This window comes from Diaphorina citri, unplaced genomic scaffold (assembly GCF_000475195.1).
Source record: "Diaphorina citri unplaced genomic scaffold, Diaci psyllid genome assembly version 1.1 scaffold216, whole genome shotgun sequence".
Taxonomy (NCBI): domain Eukaryota; kingdom Metazoa; phylum Arthropoda; class Insecta; order Hemiptera; family Psyllidae; genus Diaphorina; species Diaphorina citri.
Window position 1 is genome coordinate 7,739 of NW_007377653.1, and position 9,458 is coordinate 17,196.

Sequence of the window (9,458 nt, forward strand, 5' to 3'; positions counted from 1 at the left end):
GTATATTATGTTGTATACATTGCCTTTCCTTTAATACATTAAATATATTAAAGGAAAGGCATAACTGTGTTACCCTTGTTATGACTGTTTGTCCTGAATCCTTTCACCTTAAAATAGAATATAAGACAACAGGACCGACAGATAGAAATGGATGAAAATAAAAGAAGTAATTGAAGAACAGATAACAATGACAGACAAAATATAGGAATGAAGATTCTAATGAAACAGGACCCATGGTAGTAAGAGTGTGAATTTACCCTTGCTACCTCACTAACACCTATTAATTAACATAAGAGCCCGAATGAAAATAACACAAAAACAAATAAATAACAACAGAGGGCAATAAAAAATAATAAATTCCATCAAAAAATAAGATAAAACTCAATAGGCAACTCCTTCTCCCTCTCTCTCCCCTCTCCCTTTCCTTCTCCCTCTCTCCCCTCTCCCTTCCGTATTCAATAATCTGCAGTCCATTAGAGTATACATACTCGTATAGGGTTCAGAGTTGATATGTGGTCAGAGTGGTAGCTAGGAGAGGAGGAGGGAAGGGGGGGGCTTTTTCCTTAGCACCTTGGGTGTCTGTTTTACCGCTGTCTTGTATTACACTACCGTCTCTTTTACCTTTATCTCTCACATCTTTTTTACCATCTTCGCTTTTACTAACCATTTTACTTTCCTTATCCAAGTCTTTGTTTTCACTGATTTCACTCTCCATAACTCTTTCTACACTCACCCTCACTCGCACCATTCTCTCTTTCTCTATACTCTCATTCGAATCTTGATCTTCAGGAGTTTCACTTCTCTCTTTCTCAATATTTTTATTTGTGTCTTTGTCAGTTTCATTTGTATCTATATCTTTCTCAGTCTCACTTTTCTCTTCCTTCACAATGTCAGTTCCTTCTTTCTTTCCACTCTCATATTTCTCTTCCTTTTCAATCTCATTTCTCTCTTTATCCACTCTCTCAGTTCTTTCTTTCTCCACAATATTATTTCCCTCTTCTTTTCCAATCTCATTTATTTCTTTCTCCATTATGTCACTCGTGTCTTTCTCAACCTGACCTTTCTCCCCTTCAGCCACTTTTTCTCCATCTTCCTTTCTCTCTTTCTTCAGTTCCATCTTTTCTACTCTCTCACTTTCCCTAATTCTCTCACTCTTTCTTTCCTTGTTTCCGTGTCTTTGGTAATCTCCTTGGGCGTTTTACGCTCAGTTGCTTTACTGTCAGTAGATTCCACAGCGTTCTCTGCAGCACTATTGCTAGCTGATTCTTTTACTACTGCTTTCTCTGATTCTTTAATTAGTTCATTTTCTACTCTGAGTTCATCAGCTTTCTTGATGACAACTTCAGCTTCATCTCCAGTAGAGGTTTCACTTCTGGATAAATTTAGCCGCCTCGACTGCCTTTTGCTGACAACATCCACTTTTTCAATTCTTTCACTGGATCTTTTCTTGGCTACTTCTTCAACTGTCTCCTTGTCAAGTCTTCCACTCGGTCTTTTCTTGTTGCCTATTTGTTCAGGAGGACTCTCTTTGACAATTCTTTCACTTGGCCTTTTCTTGTTCAGAATTATTTCAACAACGGAGTCATTTTCACTTCGTTCACTAGATCTTTTCTCATTTGTAACAGTAGTGTCTCTTCCGTTTTCAGTTGTGGTAAGGGTTTCTTCTACGGTAATCGTCTCAATTTCCCTCGATCTTTTTTCTATTGAGGCAACTATTTCTTTAACGGCAATCTCTTTTTCAATTTCCCTCAATCTTTTTTCTTCTGAGGCAACTTTTTCTTCAACAATTATTTCTTTTTCTTTTCCAATTTTCTCGCTCAGTCTTTTCTTGTCAACCACTTCAACAACCACCACCTCACTGTCCTCAGCCTCAGATAGCCTTTCAGCCTCGGATTGTCTTCCAGCCTCACTTGGCTTTTCAGCCTCGTTTTGCCTTTCAGCTTTCTTTTGTCTTCCAACCTCGCTTGACCTTCTCTTTACGGTCGCTTTTCCACCCAACCTCAACATCGTGTCCCAAGAACTCTGCATACGATGGAGCAGTAGTTTCTCGTTCAAACTGCTTTCTGCGCGCGCAGTTTCCAATTCCCGGGCATCGAACCCTTGGAAAGCCTCGGACGTCTCTTCCGACAGGGCTTTAGCCGCTGACCGTATCGATTTGAGTCGAAGTATGATGTGTCTTTGGTAATCTCCTTGGGTGTTTTACGCTCAGGTGCTTTACTGTCAGTAGATTCCACAGCGTTCTCTGCAGCACTCTTGCTAGCTGATTCTTTTACTACTGCTTTCTCTGATTCTTTCATTAGTTCATTTTCTGCTCTGAGTTTATCAGCTTTCTTGATGACAACTTCAGCTTCATCTCCAGTAGAGATTTCACTTCTGGATAAATTTAGCCGCCTCGACTGCCTTTTGCTGACAACATCCACTTTTTCAATTCTTTCACTGGATCTTTTCTTGGCTACTTCTTCAACTGTGATCTCCTTGTCAAGTCTTCCACTCGGTCTTTTCTTGTTGCCTATTTGTTCAGCAGGACTGTCTTTGACAATTCTTTCACTTGGCCTTTTCTTGTTCAGAATTATTTCAACAACGGAGTCATTTTCACTCCGTTCACTAGATCTTTTCTCATTTGTAACAGTAGTGTCTCTTCCATTTTCAGTTGTGGTAAGGGTTTCCTCTACAGTAATCGTCTCAAGTTCCCTCGATCTTTTTTCTATTGAGGCAACTATTTCTTTAACGGCAATCTCTTTTTCAACTTTTTCCCTCAATCTTTTTTCTTCTGAGGCAACTTTTTCTTCAACAATTATTTCTTTTTCTTTTCCAATTCTCTCGCTCAGTCTTTTCTTGTCAACCACTTCAACAACCACCACCTCACTGTCCTCAGCCTCAGGTAGCCTTTCAGCCTCGGATTGTCTTCCAGCCTCACTTGGCTTTTCAGCCTCATTTTGCCTTTCAGCTTTCTTTTGTCTTCCAACCTCGCTTGACCTTCTCTTTACGGTCGCTTTTCCACCCAACCTCATCATCGTGTCCCAAGAACTCTGCATACGATGGAGCAGTAGTTTCTCGTTCAAACTGCTTTCTGCGCGCGCAGTTTCCAAGTCCCGGGCATCGAACCCTTGGAAAGCCTCGGACGTCTCTTCCGACAGGGCTTTAGCCGCTGACCGTATCGATTTGAGTCGAAGTATGATTTCGACTAGCTTGCAAACAGAATCGTCCTCTCCGATGGATTTGTCGCTTTCTTCAAATTCTTTATGTATGTTTCCGACGACTGCGTTATCTTTGCTTCTTTCGCCAAGGGTTTTGCCCGGAAGACTTGTCCCTTTTCCTCCATCTTTGCTGGTGTTTAGATTTGTCTCTTTCCCTACTTTATCGGTGTTTCGACCTGCGACTCTTTTCCTCCTCTCTGGGAAATCTTTGCCACTTTCTTGGGTTGAGTCTGATTCTACCTTGGTTTTATCTTCCCATGCGTCAATAGTCCGAGCGAAATCGATCACTTCTAGACGCACTTTGGCCGTTTCCAGAATGCTTGCAATGTAGGCAGGAATGTTCACGGTGTTATTTTGTGTTGCGTTTACGTCTTTGGTGAATTGAACCCAGATAGTTTTGCCATCCTGGTCTATCACTTCATGGGAGAAGGTCTTCTTGAGACCCACGGCAGTTTCATGTCTTACAGCTTCTTTCGATGCAGCTCCATCGTTGTTTGTGAAACTAGCTTCATTGTCACCCTTTCTGGTACTAATTCTGTTGGTACCACTTTCTGGTATGGTTATTCTGGTGGTAGTGCCACTAATTTCACTCTTTCTGGTAGCAATTCGAACGCCACCTTCATAATCACCGTTTCTTGTACTACTTTTTCCACTAGAACCGTCATTTTTGCTAGTATCCGAATCAGTTCGTTCGTTTCCGTCAGTCTTCGTACTATGTCGCGAACTTTTCCGTTTGCCACTCTGTTCGGAGGCGTCCTCTTTGGATTCGGCTATTCCACTTCTAAGGGATTTTCTACCATTCTTGACTCTGGCAAGTAGACTGACTTCTTCATCGGAATCAGCCTCAATTGCATCTCTGGCGTGGGAGCCGGGGGTGCACGCCTTGTGAGGCGATAGGGAGATCTGTGGAGGAAGAGAAAATGGGGAATGCGATTAAACTATTGCTAAATTTACACATGAATTTTTTTCTTATATTCAATGTCACAAAAGATCTAACCAGGTCGCAGTGACAAGGGGCGTTTATGAAATCCGATGGCCCTACATATACGTATTAGGTACTTCTCTTATATTCAAAGAAGAAAAGGAGCTTTTTTTGTATTACAAAATTAATAAAACTTAAGTGGTTTGCGCAATGGATTTCGTATAGGAAGGTTCGTGGTTTGAGTTCTTTTTCTTCTTCTTTAATTATCTACTTTATTAGCCATCTTTTGAACTTTAAATTTAAACATTTGACCATTTTTTAAGTCTGAGTTTTTTCACTTTTGCATCTGGGAACGATATTTGTGGTGAGTATTCAAGTATGCTTAACACAATTAAAATTCCCTGGTACTTACATCATAACACAGATGATTCCGATGTTCTTTACAGTAGCTACTGTTACAATATTTACACTTGATCGTATGTCTCTTCCTACAAATCATACAGCCATGCAGTGGACAAATCCATTTGTCTGAAACACAAAACCAGGATTAGACTAGTGCCCCAGTAAACTGAAGAATAAACCTGTTAAAGCAGGGGCCACAAGTCTGAGTTTTACCTTGTAAGGGCTAAGTCGCGGGTTCGATTCCCGCTCGGGCCGAACTTTATCCTGAACATGTAAGGCTCGTTCTCAGGGCTGAGAACGAGTTGGTTCCCAACTGGGAAAAAACGTATTAGTTGGTTCCGGTTGGAAAAAGGTTTGTATGAATTGGTTCCCTGAACTTTCATCACTGTAGTTAGATTCTCAATCAATGTTGATGATTGAATTTCATATCCTGGCTGGCATTGAACTTTAGACCACCTGATGCCCAGGCACTACACTACCAAGACACTACACTACAAAAGTCAACCTGTCAAAATTATCAGGTTATCAGACGTCAAAAGAGACACAAACAGCAAAGGTGTGGTCAAAGGATGATTGGAATATGCTTGGTAAAGAGTTTCCCCGGACCCTGTAAAAAAGCAGAAGATATCTACTTGGGTATAAAAGTTACATTGAATTTCAAATCAACTGCCATCGCTCCGAACTAAATTAACGAATCGTTTGAAAACTTTTCAAACCACTGAAACCTTTCATTAGAAAAAAAGCATTACAAAGTACAAAAGGAGGATGATTTTACAAACTAGTTGAAAAAGTTCCATTTATTAGCTTTTGAATTAGCTTTTGAATTGTAGTGACGACTCTTCAGCAGGTGTCCTTAATTGTGGACACCCTAAATAATTGAGTTCAATGAAAAAGTTTCCAAAGATCGCCTTCTGCTAGAAGTATCTTTGGGTTCATCAGAGCTTTTACTAGTAAGAGATTCTTTGGTATCAGTTTCTTCTTCCATCTCTTCTACTTCTTTATTTTGTTTCTTCATGGATATTGCGATTGCCTCACCATCTTTGGAATCTTTTCCTACCGAAGTTTTTTCAGGAAGTTTTCTTAAACGTTCTCTAAAATCTTTTCCTAGACTGTCTTCAGAATCTTTACCGATTTTTTCTTTCCCAGCAAGTATTGTGTCATCGCTTGTTCGTTGACGCCTTAGAGATTTTCTCGGAGCCACTCCTTCAGTGGCACCTTTACTGTCAGCATCAAGTTTGATCGATTTTCTGGTGATTCTCTTACCTATACTTGTAGGGTTACTCTCATTTTCGTTATCACCTTTGAGGACTTCTTTTTCACTCGCATCTTTCACTTCTTTCTCGGCACCACTCTCAATATTTCTGAGTTTGCTGACAACAACTTTTCTACCACTTTCCACAACGTTTCCTAGGTCGCTATCTTTGGTATTAATAGTAGTGTGTTACTAGACGTAAGTATGTACACGACTTTAGGAAGATTACTGTCTATTTTAGGTTTAGAACTTGGGTCAACTTTATTACTAGAGTCATTTTTAGGGGTACTGTTAGTGTTAGCTTTAGTTTTATTACTAGTCTCAATTTTAGGCGTATCACTAGGTGTAACTATATTTACAATTTTAGAGGTATTACCGTCTATTTTAGGTTTATAACTAGGGTCAACTTTCACCTTATTACTATCAATTTTAGGAGTACTAATATCAATTTTATCACTAAACCTACCCATTTTATTAGGAAACCTCTTACTATTTCGCCTAAGCCTACTTCTATTTACACGCTCTTCAATACTATTAGAATCAAGTTCAATATCAACTCTTTTGGCACTTTTGTTTTGTCTTTCATGAATATAATACACTGAACACTGAATAATTAATTAAAATCAATCCTCACAAGAAAAAAAAAAAACTGTCAGGTTAGATACCCACGAAGATAAATAGGTAACAAGATAAATTTTAAGGGTTAAAAAAAAAACTTTGGCTCGTTATTTTTAGGAATTTAGATTATTCTACATACAAAGTCGCTAAATTACATGGTCGTGTTCAATATTAGGGACTTTTCAGTCGTGATTATCATGACCGAAGGGATTTTTCAGTCCTACTTGTCGTGATTAAAAGGTAATTTCAATCATATTTGTCATGATTAGAGGGTAATTTCAATCCCATTTGTCGTGATTAGAGGGCATTTTCAATCCCATTTATCGTGATTAGAGGGTACTTTCAATCATATTTGTCGTAATTAGTGGGTACTTTCAATCATATTTGTCATGATTAGAGGGTACTTTCAGTCCCATTTGTCGTGATTAGAGGGTATTTTCAATCCCATTTATCGTGATTAGAGGGTACTTTCAATTATATTTGTCGTAATTAGTGGGTACTTTCAATCATATTTGTCATGATTAGAGGGTACTTTCAGTCCTATTATTCCTGATTAGAGGGTATTTTTAATCATATTTGTCATAATTAGAGGGTATTTTCAATAGTCTTTATCGTTTTCAGTCGTGATTATCGTGACCGAAGGGATTTTTCAGTCCTACTCGTCGTGATTAAAAGGTAATTTCAATCATATTTGTCATGTTCAGAGGGTACTTTCAGTCCTATTATCCGTGATTAGAGGGCATTTTCAATCCCATTTGTCGTGATTAGAGGGTATTTTCAATCCCATTTATCGTGATTAGAGGGTACTTTCAATCATATTTGTCGTAATTAGTGGGTACTTTCAATCATATGTATTTGTCATGATTAGAGGGTACTTTCAGTCCCATTATTCCTGATTAGAGGGTATTTTTAATCATATTTGTCATAATTAGAGGGTATTTTCAATAGTCTTTATCGTGACAAAAGTGATTTCTCAGTCCTACTTGACGTGTTAAAGGTACTTTTCAGTCCTTGGTCAGGATAAACGAACAATACCTCCCACTACCCTGTTCTCCCTTGGGATAAAGTATTGTGCAATTCTCATCCACTGTCATCCAGTCTTACAAGGAGTTAACCGTGGTAAGGTGTTTAATTAATTAATCATGGATACATGCATACCTAATTCATTACTCCCCCTCACTGTCGCGTGTCAGACAGAGACTTCTCTTTTGTACCACCCTTTATCCTCTCTCTTATTTCCCCACAACATACTGGGTACGACAAAAGGGCAATTTGTTTTAAAATTTGAACTTGGTAAATTTGTTTGGAATAATTAATATCATGTCTAGATATCTACTTAGTAACATAATCCTGTCTACATAATCTTGGAAATAACAATAGTGCTTGTTTATAGCGCTCAAATAGGACTGAAGCCCGTTCAACCCAGCATCAGTGATAAGTACAATACTACTTTCATCATTGTAGTTAGATTCTCAATCAATGTTGATGATTGAATTTCATATCCTGGCTGGCATTGAACTCAAGACCACCTGATGCCCAGGCACTACACTACCAAGACACTACACTACAAAAGTCAACCTGTCAAAATTATCAGGTCATCAGACGTCAAAAGAGACACAAACAGCAAAGGTGTGGTCAAAGGATGATTGGAATATGCTTGGTAAAGAGTTCCCCGGACCCTGTAAAAAAGCAGAAGATATCTACTTGGGTATAAAAGTTACATTGAATTTCAAATCAACTGCCATCGCTCCGAACTAAATTAACGAATCGTTTGAAAACTTTTCAAACCACTGAAACCTTTCATTAGAAAAAAAGCATTACAAAGTACAAAAGGAGGATGATTTTACAAACTAGTTGAAAAAGTTCCATTTATTAGCTTTTGAATTGTAGTGACGACTCTTCAGCAGGTGTCCTTAATTGTGGACACCCTAAATAATTGAGTTCAATGAAAAAGTTTCCACTTTTTTTAGGGGAATAGTCAAGAGGTGGAGACAGACAGTATTTATTTGGAACACGATACTTTTAACTCGACATGTGACTATTAATAGTTCCGTAACTAGCTGCTGGCCCAATTTAATAATTGAATTTTTTTAAATGGTATTTTTCTGAAACTTCAGATGACACATTCAAAGCTCGATTTGGGTTTGGACTTTTAAATAATACCCATGAACTTCATGGCATAAAGACAGGATAAGATCAGAATGATGGGAGTATTGTATGAAGATGAAGAATCAAACTATAATAAATTGAATAATAGTCTTCTTTGGGGATATATTGAATAATTGTACACCATATTATCCTAGAGTCCAAAAGCAAACAAAACAGCTTAAGGTCACAACCTACAAATTGGACTAGAAATTAGCAAAGACCCTAACCCTTCATCCTTATGAAGGTGACACAGGAAGTTTCATAGTCAACCCCTTTTCAATAACTAAATCATATAGCTTGGAGCTATAGATAAAACTATAATACAATCAACACACTGAACTAATAAAAGTTATTTGTCATTCTTATTATCCTTAACCCATCTCACTCCTGGTGTTCTTCCTGCTAAACAGATACAAGTCAGAGTCAAACAAACAAAGAATAAAGAACTTTCGTTTCCGGGACTCTGAGCAATGAGAGGGTTGATATAATTCCACGAATAAATCCATCAGTAAGGTTTCTCTGTTCGAAATAATAAAAGCACCAGATGTCACTTCCTATATCTCTGGATTCTCTGGGCTCTGGGTCTTTATCATACTGAAAGCATAAATCATGCGTTATTGGATTTCGAGATGAGATGGCAACTTTCTCGTTTCAGAAATCCATTTCAGATGGCCTACGTCAGCATCCAAATGATCTTGAAACCTTGGAATTGATTTTCAAAGACCTTAAAATTTCTGAAAGAAAAAGAAATGCTTGTAGAATTCAGACCAAGTGAATCAAGACATTTGTGTTGAGTTTTTAATTAGTAGGCAGTTTTAAGAGTGTCACAGGTATCACCTGAAAGAAATAAGTAGGTCTACTACTGAACTTCAGACAAGAAAAGTAAATTATAAGGCTGCCAACCTAAATCATGAAAGTT

The 9,458-nt window shown here is 38.2% G+C and overlaps 1 protein-coding gene across 1 annotated transcript; it reads right to left on the reverse strand.

Annotated features, from left to right (window-relative positions):
• Positions 1-499: 499 nt before the first annotated feature.
• LOC103506123 (otolith matrix protein OMM-64-like) lies at positions 500-4,051 on the reverse strand. Its single transcript, XM_026821258.1, has 5 exons — positions 4,023-4,051; positions 3,007-3,978; positions 2,134-2,697; positions 1,153-1,693; positions 500-874 (listed from the first exon to the last, which is right to left on the reverse strand). Exons 1-5 carry the CDS (start codon positions 4,049-4,051, stop codon positions 500-502), a joined length of 2,481 nt encoding a protein of 826 aa, XP_026677059.1.
• Positions 4,052-9,458: the final 5,407 nt, after the last annotated feature.